The 17,762-nt window shown below is 33.6% G+C and overlaps 1 protein-coding gene across 2 annotated transcripts in view; it reads left to right on the forward strand.

The window, feature by feature from the left end:
• The first annotated feature begins 1,152 nt into the window (after window positions 1-1,152).
• LOC133203783 (uncharacterized) overlaps window positions 1,153-17,762 on the forward strand; it is a 177,748-nt gene continuing 161,138 nt past the window's right edge. For both annotated transcript variants that reach the window (XR_009723472.1, XM_061339567.1), the window contains exons 1-5: window positions 1,153-1,188; window positions 8,285-8,341; window positions 10,174-10,233; window positions 10,557-10,629; window positions 10,766-11,668. Coding sequence is in view for 1 of the 2 variants with exons in the window: in XM_061339567.1 (XP_061195551.1) it covers window positions 10,843-11,668 (826 nt within the window). In the remaining variant the exon portion in view is untranslated. The remainder of the gene's footprint in view (window positions 1,189-8,284; window positions 8,342-10,173; window positions 10,234-10,556; window positions 10,630-10,765; window positions 11,669-17,762) is intronic.

The following is a 17,762-nucleotide window of genomic DNA, read 5'->3' on the forward strand; positions in this document are numbered from 1 at the left end:
GGGGCCACAATGGAGGATCAAAGTTTTACATAGAAATATATAGGAAAAACCTTTAAAAATCTTCTTCTCAAGAACAGCAAAGCCATATTGAGTCATATTAATATAGAAGCATCCTCAGGTAGTGTAGATTCAAGTTTCTTCAAATCATGACCCCCGGGGGTAGGGCGGGGCCACAATGGAGGATCAAAGTTTTACATAGAAATATATAGGAAAAACCTTTAAAAATCTTCTTCTCAAGAACAGCAAAGCTGTATTGAGTCATATTAATATAGAAGCATCCTCAGGTAGTGTAGATTCAAGTTTGTTCAAATCATGACCCCCGGGGGTAGGGCGGGGCCATGATTGACTATCAAAGTTTTACATAGAAATATTTAGGAAAAATTTTAAAAATCTTCTCAGGAACAACAAAGCCCTGATTGATCATATTTATGTGGAAGCATCCTCAGGTAGTGTAGATTTTATTTTGTTCAAATCATGATCCCCTGGGGTAGGGTGGGGCCACAATGGAGGATCAAAGTCTTAAATAGAAATATATAGGATAATATCTTGGAAGCATCCTCAGGTAGTGTAGACTCAAATTTGTTCAAATGATGACCCCTGGGATAGGGAGGAGCCACAATGGGGGATAAAATTTTTACAAAGGAATATATGGGAAATTTTTTTTGAACATCTCAAGTACAAGAAAACCATTTGTTATATTGACATGGAAGAATCATCAGGTAGTTTAAAATTCAATATGGCATATAATCATCTTGGGTTCTCAGAGTGTGAATTGGAATTTCAAGGGTTTATGTAAATATACAGGATACTCCGAAGCTTCAAATAGAAGTGATAGGTTGTACAGTTTATCAGAAGAGCGATTCAAGGCCCATGGGCCTCTTGTTTTTAATTTGCTTCAATATACATGTATACATTTAATAATTCTACAAATCCAGAGGGGCAGTGTGACCCCCCCCCCCCCCCCCCCCCCGAACTGTGCATGCTCTTCTTTTTTTCCCTAAGCGGGGGACACAAATTCTCTGAATTAGCTTGTTATTATGTACCTTTGAAGAAAAAAAAATTAAACACAAGTTTTTGTATACCAATTGAAAAGTATGTTAAATTAGTAATGCCATTAAATCATTTTGACAGATTCCACATGATGTAAAGTACAACTTTAGAAAAGAAGAGGATATCAACATTGTGCAGGTTTATTTAATCCCTTTATATGAGTTAAGATTTAATTGAGGCAGCACACAATTTTGTGCCTTGCTGTGAATATGGCATGTTGGTCTATATACCTCCCATGGCAAAGTTTGAAGGGGGACATAGGAATCATCTTGTCCGTCTGTCTCTTTAGCTATCTGTCTGTCTGTCTGTCCATGCAATCATGTCCATGCTATATCTTTGTAACAGAGAACCATTTGAAGCTCATGCTTAGTATAAAGGTTATTTGTGTTCTGAGGGTGAATCATGACCTTGAACCAATGTCCGACAAATTTAAGGTCACTAGCAAAAAAAATAAAAAAAATTTGTGTCCAGTCTACAACTTTGTAATGAAGAAATCTTGGAAGTTACACCTGATACAAAAATTGTTTATGACATGAAGGTGTGTCATGAGTTTGATCCAAGGTCATTTGATCAAATTCAAGGTCACATTAAAAAATGTAATTGTTTAATTTCTGTCCTGACCATAATTTGTTATGGAGAACATTATAGGCTTATACTCATCACAAATATTACATAAGAACTAAGGTATTTATTGACCTTGACCCAAGGTCATTCCAGCAAGTTCAAGGTCACTGGCAGAAAAAGTTTATTATTTGTATTTGGTCTATAACTCTCAAATAGAGGCTAATTGGAAGACGATACTTGATACAAAGATTGTTTATATTGGTGTGTTATAATCTGATCCGAGGTCATTTTGACAAGTTCAAGGTTACATTTAATTGTATAAATTCAATAATTGCAGGGAGGGGGTGGTATAATTTTGTGAGCTCACTCACAATACCTCCTGGTCTTCCTACTGTTTGTCCGTCACACTTTGTATGAAGTTCAGTTTCAAAGAAACTTTGTAACTTTGTATTTTGTCAAAATTCGTAAACAGACTGTACATATTGGTGAGAGCTATTGAACTGTGTCATAAATTTCTGAACCTGTTTTTGGAGCATGTTAAAGTTTTCGAGCAGGTTTAAGTTTAAGAAGCAGGTCTCATTCCCAAGTTACTTTAAGTTCAATACATGTATGGTGACCAAATTTGCATGAATGATGAATCTAGGGATGCACACAAGACTTAATTCAGATGCAGGATTTGATCTACATTTTATGGATGAGTGACCAGGTTAAAGTTTTTGGAGCAGGCCAATTCTCAAGCAACAAATCCTTACCTGGACCAAACTTGCATGAAAGATTCATCTAGGACACACTACCAGATTTGGTTTGGATGCTGTATCTTACCAACATTTTCTGGAAGAGTGAACTGTACCTAAATCAAACTTGCATGAATGATGCATCTAGAGCTGTACACCACTTGCTTTGGATGCTGGATCTGACCTACATTTTTAGGTCACCTGAGTCACTCAGGTGACCTATTGCTATCTGTTTTCGTCCATCGTCAGTCGTCCGTCATTTGAACATTTTCAGCTTCTTCTCTGAAACCGCTGAACCAATTTCAGCCAGTTTTAGCATATGGCATCTATGTGTGAAGGGGAACAAAATTTGTGAATTTCATGGTCCCTGCCCCCCTGGGGCCTGAGGGGTGGGGCTAAAACCACCAAAATTAATGCAATCTTTAAAAATCTTCTTCTTTACTCCTGGACATCAAGCAGTCAAACTGTTGGCATGATTGTAATAAGCATTGAGCCCTCTACCAAATTTATGAAATTCATGGCCCCAGGGTCAGGGGTTCTGGTGCTAGGTTGGGGCTATATAGATCATATAGTGAAAGTGCATTATTTCTTTGAAAATCTTCTTCTACTCCTGGGTATTATTTAAACAAATTAAATACATGGTTATGATAAGCAAGAGTAACTCTACCAAAATTGTGAAATTCATAGCTCCAGGGTCAGTGGTTCTGGTGCTAGGGCAGGCTATATAGCTCCTATAGTGAAGGTGAATTATTTCTTTGAAAATCTTCTTCTTTGATCCCTGGGTATTAATTAAACAAACTAAGTACATTGTTATGACATGCAAGGATGCCTCTTCCAAAATTGTGAATTTCATGGCCCCAGGGTCAAGGGTTCTGGTGAAAAGGGGGGGGGGGAGGGGGGGCTTTATTGATTATATAGTGAAAAGGCAAAATTTCTTCGAAAATATTCTTTTCTCTTCTGGTTAAAAAGCAAAGAAGCTAAGTGTATAGTTATGATGAGCAAGAGTGCTTTTTCCAGAGTAGTGAATTGCATGACCCGTGGGTCAGATGTGCTGGTGTAAGGGGGGGTTCTTGATAATATAGTGAAAATGCATTAATTCTATTAAATAATCCTGTCTGCTCCTTAGTGTTAAGCAGATAAACAAAGTGATTACTTACGATGAGCAAACTTCTGGTCCCAGGGTGAGAGGCTCTGGTGTTTCTCGGGGGGGGGGGGGGGGGGGGGGGAGGCTCTATTGACAATATAGTGAATCTGTAGTAAAAATGCATTATTTCTTTAAAAATCTTCTCTGCACCTGGGTATATTGGAGGCAAAAAGAGTAAAAGTTATAATAAGGAAGGGTATTTTTACCAGATTTTTGAACATCTGGACCATTTGGTCAAGTATTCTGGTCCTGGCCAGGGCTCTATTAATTTGTATTCTACTGAGAGGAGTTATTCCCCTTTGCCATTTACTTTTGATAATTAATCACTGTAAACAATGTACTTGAAAGGTTAATAGAGTAAGAGAATTATGCAAGAATTTTTATTGTATAACACAAAAAGTACTTTAATAGTTTTAATGATCAGGTAGACTTGTAAGTAATAGATAAATAAAAATGAGACAAAAATAACTTGTCTTATTAAATGTTCATCAAAGATCAAGAAGATTTCAATTAGGAATTTAAATAGTACAGAAGCACTGATAGTTTGTTAATATAATGTATGGTGATAGTGATAAATGGGAACAGATTAGAACCTACTTTATGAACTGTTAATGAGTGGTAGGCTTATTATTTTGTTGATCCTGATCCCCCTTTTTTTCTTGCTTTTGGGCAACAAAGCTTCACCTTTCAGTTCATTTTATACTCTTTGGATCCTCTAAATTGTTGTATTATACTCAGGTGACCGTTAAGGCCCTTGGGCCTCTTGTCTAGATGAGTGACTAGGTTAAAGATTTTTGAGCAGGTCCATTCCCAAATATAATCAACCAAACTTGCAATAATGTTGCAATTAGGGATGCACAGTGCCAAAACATTTGTTTAATGTGAGACTTTTACTTACTTATAGATAACATTGTCGAGGTAAGCTTCGTAATATTTGATTACCTATGTTTTCAGATGTCTGTCTGTCTTTTTATTAGCTCACCTGAGCCGAAGGCTCAAGTGAGCTTTTCTGATCAAAATTTGTCCGTTGTCTGTCATTGGCGTTGTCGTCGTTGGCATTGTCGTTGTAAAATTTTCACATTTTCATCTTCTTCCCCAGAACTACTGGACCAATTTCAACCAAACTTGGCACAGAGTATCTTTTGGTGAAGGGGATTCAAGTTTGTTCAAATGAAGGGCCACTACCCTCTTTCAAGGGGAGATAATTATGAAATAGCGAAAAATTAATGGCATCATTGAAAAATCTTTTTCTCAAGAACCACTGGGCCAGGAAAGATGAAACTCATGTGGAATCATTGTCAGGTAGTGTACCGGGTAGATTCAAGTTTGTTCAAATCATGACCCCCAGTGGTAGGGTGGGGCCACAGTGGATGATCAAAGTTTAACATAGGAATATATAGGAAAAATCTTCTCAAGAACAGCAAAGCTATGATTGGTCATATTTATATGGAAGCATCCTCAGGTGGTGTAGAATCAAGTTTGTTCAAATCATTATCCCCGGGGGTAGGGTGTTGGCCACAATGGACGATAGAAGTTTAACACAGGAGTATATAGGAAAAATCTTAAAAATTCTTCTTCTTAAAAACAGCAAAGCCATGATTGGTCATATTTATAAGGAAGCATCTGCAGGAGGTGTAGATTCAAATTTGTTCAAATCATGACCCCTGGGGGTAGGGTGGGGCCACAATGGAGGATCAAAGTTTAACATAGGGGTATATAGGAAAAATCTTAAAAATTCTTCTTCCCAGAACAGCAAAGCCATGATTTGTCATATTTATTTGAAAGCATACTCAGGTGGTGTAGATTCAAGTCTGTTCAAATCATGACCCCCAGGGGTAGGGTGGGTCCACAATTGAATTCAAAGTTTTTCATAGAATTACAAAGAAAAAATCTTTAAAAATCTTCTTCTCAAGAACAGCAAAGCCATGATTGGTCATATTTATGTGAAAGCATCCTCAGATGGTGTAGATTCAAGTTTGTTCAAATCATGACCTCTGGGGGTAGGGTGGGTCCACAATGTACGATCAAAGGTTTACATAGGAATACATAGGAAAATTTTTTTAAAATCTTCTTGTCAAGAAAAGCAAAGCCATGGTTGGTCATATGTATGTGAAAGCATCCTCAGGTGGTATAGATTCAAATTTGTTCAAATCATGACCTCCGGGGGTAGGGTGAGGCCACAGTGTACGATCAAAGTTCAACATAGGAGTATATAGGAAAAAGCTTTGAAATACTAAACTGATTTTTGCTTTTTTACTAGCGATATGGCCCCTGGGCCTCTTGTCTGTCTGTCTGTTTGTTGATACTTTCAACATTTTTATGCCCCACCATGAATATGGCCAGGGCATATAGAAATTGTCATGTCTGTCTTCCATCCTTTGTCCTTCCATCCTTCTGTCCTTCCATCTGTCCTTCTGTCACACTTTGCATTTAGCTCAGTTTCAAAGATACTATTCAAGATATTTTTAAACTTCAAATGCTGATACATATTGATGAAAGCTATTTAACTGCATCAACATTTTTTGATGAAAGCTATTTAACTGCATCAACATTTTTTGACGTTGACCGCACTTTTCTTAAATTAGTGTTTAGCTCAGTTTTAAAGAAACCATTCAAGATAGTGTTATCAAACTTCATATGCTGATACATATTGATGTATGCTTTTGAACTGCATCAGCGTTTTTTGACCTTGACTTTTTCTTTGACCTTGACCTCACTTTTCTTAAATTAGTGTTTAGGTCAGTTTTAAAGAAACCATTCATGAAATTTTTATCAAACTTCATATGCTAATACATACTGATGTATGCTTTTCAACTGCGTTAACATTTTTTGACCTTGACCTTTCTTTTGACCTTGACCTCACTTTTCTTAAATTAGTGTTTAGCTCAGTTTTAATGAAACCATTCAAGTTATATCAAATTTAACATGCTGATACATATTAGTGAGAGCTATTCAACTGCATCAAAAACTGTTGACCTTGACCTTTCCTGTGGATTGACCTCACTTTTCTTAAATTTGCATTTTGCTTAGTTTTAAAGAAACCATTTCAGATATTTTTATGTAAGCTTATGCTCTTGTACATAATTTTATGAGAATTTATCATCTATATCCTATTTTTTAGATTTCAATTTCAATTTTAAAGAAACTATATAAGATATTGTCATCAAACATCATTCACTAATACAAATTGTCATGTTGCATTACTATTATACCCTTGGGGGGCATTCATGTCCCATGGACATATTTCTAGTTGACTTTTTCTTCAGAACTACTTTGCCAGTTTCAACCAAACTTGCCACAAAATATCCTTTGGTGAAGGGGATTCAAGTTTGATCAAATGCTTAACCACACCCTCTTTCAAATGAAGATAATACTCTGTGAAAATTTGACAGTTTGTTTTAAAAATCTTTTCTTAAAGAATCACTCAGCTGAAAGAAGAAAAATTATATGAAAGCTTCCTGACATAGTGTATATTCAAGTTTGTTCAAATCAGGACCCCTGGGGGTAGGGTTTCCAAAATAGGAGATCAAAGTTTTACATAGAAATATATTGGAAAAAACTTCAAAAATCTGCACAAGAACAGCTTGGCCATGATATGAACTAATAATATTTAAATATCTTCAGTGCATAACCAATTCTTCACATATAATGGGGGTGGGGGGAGGGTAGGATGGGGCCTCAATAGAGGATACATATTTTTTATGGGAATATATATATATATATATATATATATATATATATATATATATATATATATAATTCAAAAATAGTTAAAAGATGATGTCACACATGAAAAATACTGTACGTGTACTTAAATTGGCGTATTCAAAATTTAGCTCAATCACTGGGTATGGTGTTGTTGGCATAATCATGAATTAGCGCTATGCATGTCCGTGCCGTATATTGTAATTATAAATAATTTCTTAGCGGTATCCATGAATTAGTGCAATGATGTCCCTGCTAAAGCCGCTAAAATATGAAGCCCTCTTTTTTAAGTACACATACAGTAATCATAGAAGAAAAAGAAAATGAATGGAATGAAATTTGGAAACTGTGCATTTTCTTTTTCTTTTATGATTATATATATATATATATATAGAGAGAGAGAGATAGAGAGAGAGAGAGAGAGAGAGAGAGAGAACATTCTTCAGAACAGCAGGGCCATGATTTAAATATCAGAATATATAGGAAGAAATCTTGGATTAATATAATATGCAAGTATTCTGAAGAATATTTGTTTCAGGTATAAAAATTTTGTGTAGGAGTATATGGGGAAAAACTTTAAATTAATTGTAATTAATATTTAATTAAAATTTATCTCAAGAATAGTCTAGGCATGATTATTTCTGTTTTTAATAGCCAAGCAACTTCAGGTTATGCAGATTGAAGATTGTTTAAATTATGACCCCAGAGATTGTATGAGGCAATAACATCGGGTAAAAAAAAGTGTTGGAATATAGAGGGGAGAAAAATCTCTTTCTGAAGAACAGCATTGGTACTGTGACTCAGGTGAGCATTGCGGCCCAAGGGCCTCTTGATTCACTTATCATTGGATGGGACATTCATTTTCTATGGACATATTCATAGATCAATTTCGAAGTTTATGAGACTATGACCTTGGTTGTACTGTTCAAGAGGCATATTACATTGACCTTATGTAAGCATTAAGATACTTGTAATCAAAACATACCCAGCAACAGCATTATTTCTACATGTACTTCTGCATGTATAGTGTTTGACAAGGCGATTATATACTTGTATATAGGTTAATGTTCTGAATTTGTTTTGACAGATTCCTCAGGATGTGCTGAGCAGTTATTAAGAGGATGAAGAAATCACCACCTTACAGGTTATCATAATTCCTCCACATGCAAAAGTTCATAAGGCCAAAATAAAATTAGTCAATAGTTCCTCGGGCACCACTGCATCAGGTCAAACATTGCCGCATTGATCAATTTTATTGACATATTGAAAAGGGAAATAACCCAATTTTCTATTTTTTCCAAGCAGAAAAAGAAAATTGAGTTATTCCCCTTTTCATACATGCTAATAAAATACGGTTTTATTAGCTCACCTGATTGAGCTTTTCTGATCAAATTTTGTCCATCATCCATCTAGCTGTCTGTCCGTCCATTCGTCTGTAAACTTTTCACAATTTCAACTTCATCTCCAGAACCAATGGCCAATTTCAACCAAACTTGTCACAAAGCATCCCTGGGTAAAGGGGATTCAAGTTTGCTCAAATGAAGGGCCATGCCCTCTTTCAAGGGGAGAAAATTAAGAAATAGTGAAAATTGGGTGGGGTCATTTAAAAATCTTCTCAAAAACCACTGGGCTAAAAAAGATGAAACTTACGTGAAAGGTTCCTGACATAGCATAGATTCAATTTTGCTTAAATTTATAACCCCGGGGGGTAGGGTGGGGCCACAATGAGGGATCAAATTTTTACATAGGAATATATAGGAAAAAATCTTCAAAAATCTTCTTCTCAACAACAGCAAAGCCATGATAAGTCATATTGATATGGAAGCACCCTCAGTTAGTGTTAATCCAAGTTTGTTCAAATCATGACCCCCGGGGGTTGGATGGGGCCACAAGGGGGGATCCAAGTTTTACATAGGAATATATAGGAAAAACTCTTTAAAGATCTTCTAAAAAAAACGCAAAGCCATGATTAGTCATATTGACATGGAAGCATTCTCAGGTAGTGTAGATTCAAGTTTGTTCAAATCTTGACCCCAGGGGGTAGTGTGGACCCACAATAGAGGATTAAACTTTAACATAGGAATATATAGGAAAAAATCATACAAAAATCCTCTTTTCAAGAATAGCAAATCCATGATAAGTCATATTGATATGGAAGCATCCTCAGGTAGTGCAGATTTAAGTTTGTTCAAATGATGACCCCCGGGGGTAGGGTGGGTCCACAATGGGCTATCAAAGTTTAGCATAGGGATATATAGGAAAAAATCTTCAAAAATCTTTTTTTAAGAACAGCAAAGCCATGATAAGTCATATGAATATGGAAGCATCCTCAGATAGTGTAGATTCAAGTTTGTTCAAACCATGACATCTGGGAGTAGGTTGGGGTCACAGTAGGGGATCAAAGTTTTACACATTAGGGATATATAATAGAAAAAATCTGCTGATGAAGAACAGCAGGGCCATATTGACTCAGTTGAGCGCTGTGGTCCATGGGCATCTTGTTATATACACAATGTATTTCTTGTAAAAACGGTGTTTTATAGATTAACTCCTTATTAAAATGTTTGGACTAAAATTAATTTAAGTTGAGTCTATATAATAATTAACATAAGAGTACAAAAAGTAAGAATACTAAATATCATCATTTTGTTGACTGACAAGAGAAAAGATTCAGATAAAACCTTAAAAAAAAGAAGAAAAAAACTGCCTGCTGCATTGAACTTTTGGCCTGAGAAACTAAAAGTTGATTTTTTTGGCCTAAACTATAAAAGTAAATGCAGTACATTTGTAGATGTACATGTTTTGTTCTTGTTTTTTTTAACAAACAATCAAAATTAAAGCTATCATGATTTGAATTTTGTAATTTCAAAAAATAGAGTCTGACATGATTTTCTCATAATTAAAATAAGGTAAATGAAATATGTTTTTGTAAGAATGATAAATAATAATGTCCTTTGTTTTTTTTTTACTCACTAGGACAAAGAAACAAGATGAAAAGAACAAACTAGTGGTTACCAGCTAGAAGAAATCGATGTGGTAAACATTTCTCTGTTACTTTATATAACTATCATGTTAAAACACACTATAGGTCATGCTTAAATATAGAGTGTGTCATATATTAAGAAAATCTATATTTAATACTGCACAGCCTTGTAACTTATGAATTAATATTTGTAAGAAGACAGGGTTTATCATGATAATTCTTATGTAAATTAAGCTGACTCACTGGACTGTAAATACAATGTAGGAGAATGTAATGTTTCAAATGATTTCATATTATCATCTAAAAGATTCTTAAAAGTCATCCAGTATTTCACAATTTATATATGTGTTTTAATTTGTGAATATTTATCTGTTAGACAGGTTTGATTGAGAACACTTGGAGGCTGCTATTCATTGAGACATTGTAAACATTCAGCACCCAGTGTAAAGGTATTTATGTTTATCTGGGTCTTAATTCTATTCTATTCTGTAAGTTCTTAAAATCAATACATTGGTAAATGAGAATATTGTAAAGAGAGCCCAGTTATCGATGTAGATAATTATAACACAGTGTTGTAATTTACAGAGAAATCTCCCTGACTGAAGAAATCCACACGGGATTCTGAAACCACAGGATAAAGATGAAATAAATGTCTGCTGTCAATGATGTATAGATTTGTGTTACAGAAATCTCTCACAGTGACAGGTGTTAGTGATTGTCGTCACATTTCCCGTGTATCATCAGACCGGGTCTGGATCAGTGATAGAAACAATCTCATCTTGACAAACACAGCAGGTGATAAACTACATCATCTGACAGGTATACGTTGTTATTATGGAGTACACACAGTGACTCGGGACGGTGATTTAATTTATATAGACAGTCACAGTAACATCAACAAACTGTCTACAGATCACAGAGTAAAGTCTACATTAATAAAGTACACAGCACCATGGGAACCACGGTGTGTCTACAGCTCCCCCTCCACTGGAGACCTGCTGGTCGGGATGTATAGATATGATACAGATACAGCCAAGGTAAACCGTTACAACAGCACAGGACAACACATACAGACCATACAGCACAACAACAAAGGTCAGGGACTATATAGTGAACCTCTCTACATCACAGAGAACCGCAATGGAGATGTTATTGTGTCTGACTTTGGCCATCGTGCTGTAGTGGTGACAGATGGTGTAGGTAGACACCGCTTCTCCTACACAGGACCTCCATCAGGATCAGGACTAGAACCACGTGGAATCTGTACTGACATGCTGTCACATATCCTGGTGTTTGATCTTAACACCCACTCAGTACAGATACTGGACTGTGATGGGAGATTCCTGTCACAGATAGAGAAAACACAACACGGGTTATACAAACCATGGAGCCTGAGTTATGATGACAACACTAACTGTGTCTGGGTGGGATCATTGAACAACAACACAGTGAACATTTACAGACTTATACATGAAGACTCCCTGACCGGTAAGTTATACTAAAGTATGATTAGGTGTTTTGTTTAACAATATTTAGTGTGTACAATTTATTACAGTCATTGTTTTATATGTAATTACAAGACATTAATGAACAATTATAGTCATTGTTTTATATGTAATTACAGGACATTAATGAACATTTATTATTATAGTCATTGTTTTATATGTAATTACAAGACATTAATGAACAATTATAGTCATTGTTTTAAGTGTAATTACAAGACATTAATGAACAATTATAGTCATTGTTTTAAGTGTAATTACAAGACATTAATGAACAATTATAGTCATTGTTTTATGTGTAATTACAAGACATTAATGAACAATTATAGTCATTGTTTTAAGAGCCAGTCCGCGAGAAAACCATGCAAAATTTAAAAAAATCGTCAAATGGAAGGTTGCAACATAGGATTTTTTAGTGGCTTAAAATTTTCTACATATAAGTTGAAGTCAAAATATCTACAAAAAAATTGTCGAACCTCGCATCTATTTTTAGTAACAGCTCATTTGCATATTTGTCGAAAATCACACTTAATTATACGGAAAAACCATACAAACTGATTAATTCAAAAAGTGACCTTCTGCCATCGGTTTATTTCCAAATTTTGTTTTCTTTTCAAAATCATGGTCTTATTTATACAATTAATGAAGAAAAACGTAATTCAAATTAATGTTTTATTTTTTAAAGGTCTATTTTTAGATCCTAAATCAATGAGTATGATTTTTTAGCCACTTTTTAGATGCAATTTTCTCTCAAGACCAAGTAAAAAATTAAATTGAAGTAAGTGTAATCTTTAAAATGGTCATAGGTCTACTACATATTAAAATATTGAGCTTGGGAAATAATATCTACATGTTTAAAATTAACTTTGAAATACCATACTTCGCTATAATTTCACATATTTTAAATAACAGTCTATTACCATATGAATGGACTATTTCTTAAATATCTAAATGAAAAAAGGAGATTCTCAATCAAATATATTTTTTTAAAATAGGAATAACTGATTTAGATACTTCATATAAACTTCTATTGCTTATTTTAGCCCCCTGCAACTAATTTCCTGGAGTTAAATTGTTATCTCCCCTTGTTTGAACTCTTTAGTATTATTGGATAAAAATGACAAGCATATCAACATGGAATAAGAAGGTCATGTATGATCATTTTATATGAACCTAGGGAGTTGTTGTGGAGCATCAATGCACTATGAAAGTGGAAAAACTCATTTTTAAGATCTTTGAATGTAAGGAAAAAAAACAATCCAGCTTGAACAGGCAAATAGCCCCTGCGCTAAGGCCTTTTATGCTATATCGGTGTGTAGAAATGGAAATTGTGATAAACTCTACTCGTTAAAACCTTTATTATATGCCTTAAAACATCGTGGTGACATTTTGTTCACTGGAGAGACAAGCAAACATCGTGCATGTATGTGGATAGAAGGATCATCCTGAAACAAGCAAGGACAAAGCATGTATCATGATACACGTTTACAATATTCAGCTTGTGCAAACAACACATGACTGCAGCCAAAAACATATGCCATTTCGGCAAATTGCAGTACAAACTGATAAAAATTAAAAATGGGCATGAATGTAAGATATATAAAAATGATAAAGGAGTGATAATTTCATTCAGATGGTAAAAGGGGGGAGGGGTTGTTGAATTTTGTCATGGCATATATATATATATATATATATATATATATATATTTATATTTATATTTTTATATATAATATTATAATTAATAAAATTGTATTATGCTTTGTAATTTATTTGATACTTTGTCTGAATAACCATAATAGTAACAATAATACCCTTGTAGACAGAGTTTAATTTTGGATATGATCGGAGAATTTTTTTTGTATATATGTATATCCACTGAAAACAGTTGGCGGGGGGGGGGGGGGGGGGGGGGGCACCATTCAAGGTCAGATTAACTTCTTAACAGTGGAGGAAAGATTATTCAGGTTCTATATACATGTGTATCTACCCAGTAGTTTTACCCCACCCAAATGAAATTGAAATGGTTGTTCCCCCAAGAAAATGGATGTTATAATAAAAATTTATAGTGGTAATTGTTTATCAGGACGGTTATACCAGTTTCAATGAGCAAAATAAAAAAAAATAAGGTATGTGTGGATTAAAATTGACTTTGAGAAATTTATTAGCTGTACATACATCCCAATATGTATGTAGATACATAGGATCATAAATATAATTTTGGTAAAACTTTTCATTACTTATAAAATATACACATTTTGTATGCCTATAACCAGTAACAATGTAGTGCAGTATGTGTTTATGCAGTACAGATACATGTATATCAGAAGGATAGGTCCTTAAGATAATCAAAATTCTTATTAAAAGAGACTTAAAGTGAAAGAAGTCTTAAACAGCATATATGTTGAATGTGACAGAAAAGGAAATGATTGAAACAGAGGAAATTGAATGGTTGAATTTTAATTCTTCTCAGATCAGGAGGTGATTTTCAGATTTTGTGAAATAATCTAAGATCCAAACTTAAACAGAGTTCTTTTGTAAAATTTATGCAAATTTGGTATATGATGAGGATTTGGAGAAAAAAAAATGAAAGTGCATGGAAAACACGTACTGACTGTCAGGATGAAAGATATTGTGACTTAAAATTGTCAAAATATTGCTTTTTTGTTTGTTTGTTTGTTGTTTAACGTCCCTCATATGGAGAAGCCACCACTTGCCAGTGGAGGGCTACAAATTTTGACCTATATTCGGCACTCAGGGCCACTGAGCAGCGAGGGATCTTTATCGTGCCAGCACCTACTGCGACACCGGACCTTGGTTTATACAGTCTCATTCGAAGGACCGGCCTCCACGTCCCACAGTGGGATTCGAACCCATGACGTAAGGATCATCTCCTTACTCAGTGACTCTAACAGATGCTCTAACCACTGCGCCACTCGGGCGACCAAAATATTGCTAACAAATTAATTTTACTTTTACAGTAAAATGTACACATACTAAAACATAGTTATAATTTTTTCCATCATTAATGCAAATCAAAAATCTAGAATTTGTGATAACCAAAAAATGCTAGCATATCAATATATACATGCACGTATAATGTAAAACTGCATGCACTGACATGTATTTCTTATACATGTAATATGTTGGGTTTTTTTAGATGATCAAGAAAGTACCATATTATGGTGTTCAAAGAGCAAACTTAGTGAAATATTATTGCTAGTACTTGCACTGTGATTGAAATGAAAACCTTTGTGTAATTGGACTATATATGTAGAAATTTGTTACAAAAATATTTATACAAATACAATTTTTAAGTGAATGTTGAAAACATTGGTATGTTGAAATTACTGGCTAACACAATTAATAACGTAGTAAAAGATTTGGAGTCTAAAACAGGAAAAGGGGGGGGGGGGGTCATTGTTGTTGTGGTATAAAGAGTCCCTTATTAAAAATGTGAATTTTGGAATATGCAACAACTAAACACCTCAGAGCCATAAAACGAATCCCCAGAACCAAATGTTTTTCCTCAAACTACAAAATATAAATGATTTAACAGTATATCATTTTACAAAATCCATTTTAGTAAGATTGTAAGGGAAAAAAACTGATTTTAATAAAAACAATTCTTTGATTTTTACTTATGTTCCTCATATCTCAGAATTCTACCATATTGTATCTACATGGATGTATGAAAATTAAGTTCTATGATATGAAAAAAAAATTGCTAAACTCCCTTATAGAGTATTTTGTATAGCATTTCATCATTTTCATGTAAGTATTTTTGTAATTGAGAATTGTTATTTTGACAATAGTGTGAATTTAAAATTGACAGAATGCAAACAACTTATCAGAGGCTCAAATGTGTTCAAGTCTCATAATTTATATGTATGGTGAACCGTGATGTAATAGAGTCCTCCTAAATTTAAAGACATGTAAATTCCATTTTTTTCAATTATAGAGAAACTATCTTACAAAAATGAAAGAAACATGAATATTCAATATGATCGTTGAAAATTCACGAGTAAGCCAGAGCAATTTATCATGAATTCATTCCATTTCTAAACAATTGGCAAAATGCCAAACCTCAAATTAGGCTAATTTTTGAAATTATATATATTTTTTCAATTTTATAATTTTTTTTTTTCAATTTTGATTATGGTTATAAAGAAAATGGTAACATTTTTTCTTATCTAACAACAAGTATTTATAATTTAAAGTTCTATATTAGACTTTGTAATCCATTGGAATTCAAAGAATTTTTTTGAAAATTGGCTTTTGTAAATCTCTATATCTCAATAAATTATGAAATCCCAAGCTTAATATTTTGAAAAGATAATATTTAGAGTTATATTTTGATAATAAGATCAAAAATTGTAATTTTGTAGCTTGGTCTTGGAAGATTTTGGCCATTCAATATGTAATAATTTTGTCAATTTTTCAAACTTGGCATTGTGCCAATTTTTAAGAGTTATCTACTCTTCGATATGTTGCATATTTGATTATGATAAATATCAGTTTTAGAAGAACATAGTCATATGTTACTTTAAAATACCTTAATCGAAATACAAAATTTAATTTAGTTTTAAGTAAAATAAATCAAATGTAATTTTTACCATTTTGCTTGTATTATTTAAGTGCATTTGCACTAAAATGTGCAAAAAGAAGGTGGCACTTCCTACGGCTGCCATGTTGGATGATGGGAAAATTTTTTGCTTTTTTTGAATTACATGTTATGAAGTCTAACTACCCACCAAATTTCATCAAGATATGACAACCTTTGGACAGTTTTGCATGGTTTTCTCGCGGACTGGCTCTTAAGTGTAATTACAAGACATTAATGAACAATTATAGTCATTGTTTTATATGTAATTACAAGACATTAATGAACAATTATATTCATTGTTTTATATGTAATTACAAGACATTAATGAACAATTATAGTCATTGTTTTAAGTGTAATTACAAGACATTAATGAACAATTATAGTCATTGTTTTATTTGTAATTACAAGACATTAATGAACAATTATAGTCATTGTTTTATATGTAATTACAAGACATTAATGAACAATTATAGTCATTGTTTTATGTGTAATTACAAGACATTAATGAACAATTATAGTCATTGTTTTATATGTAATTACATTACATGCTTAATTCAATTCTAACTTGTTGCATTAAGTAACAAGAAATATTCCTAAGATGAGGATATATAAATTATACACTGTAATTTATAACTAAAGTATATCATTTTGAGATAATATACTTATTATTTAATTAGTTAAGAGTTCTTATAATGTGTACTTGGTTTAGTTTATAACTTTGTTATGGTAGACAAACAACTGATTTGTACAGATCAGACTTGACATAGATTTTGTCCTACATCACATACAATGTCTAATGTTCTCTGACTGGTTAAGGATATGTTCAATGACTCTCACTGATTTTGTCTTCTATTTGGACTGACATCATAATTCTATAGTAGGCACTGCTAAAGTGAGGAAATCAATACCAGTCCAGTTGTGTGGTTTGTAGGTTAACTTTATAGATCACTAGAAATGTCAGAAAATGTATATCAGTACAGTTGTAAAATGGATGGGGTGTGTAGGGTGATGTATGTAGGGTGAGGTGTGTGGGGTGGGGTGGGGGATTGGAGATTAGGGGTTTGGAGGGGCAATGCCATAGGTCTTAATGATAGTTGATATATGGTTCTTTCAATACTCCATTCAAGCAAAATACAATGAACAGTGACTACAATATTTTACAGGCTTTTAACAGATGACAATTTGTACAAGTTGACAGATATAGACACCATTGATATTAACACAGTTCTGTCAAGGAATGTTGTGTATTTCTGTTTTTCTGTAGCAGGTGTTCAGTAAATATACACTGTTTACTGGGTTGACATTCTACATGTATATTACATAAAATTTTTGCCAGATTAAAAATAAAACCAAATTTCAGAATTATTTAATTTTAGTTAAGACCTGTTGGAAATGCAATGAAAAAGTGATTCATTCTAATGATATTGATGTGTGAAAGTAAGCATCTGTGAGAATAATTCAAACATTGAACTTAAT

The sequence above is a fragment of the Saccostrea echinata genome, unplaced genomic scaffold (genome assembly GCF_033153115.1).
Source record: "Saccostrea echinata isolate AGI-Se365-2 ecotype Australia unplaced genomic scaffold, CSIRO_AGI_Sech_v1 ptg000051l, whole genome shotgun sequence".
In the NCBI taxonomy this organism is placed as follows: domain Eukaryota; kingdom Metazoa; phylum Mollusca; class Bivalvia; order Ostreida; family Ostreidae; genus Saccostrea; species Saccostrea echinata.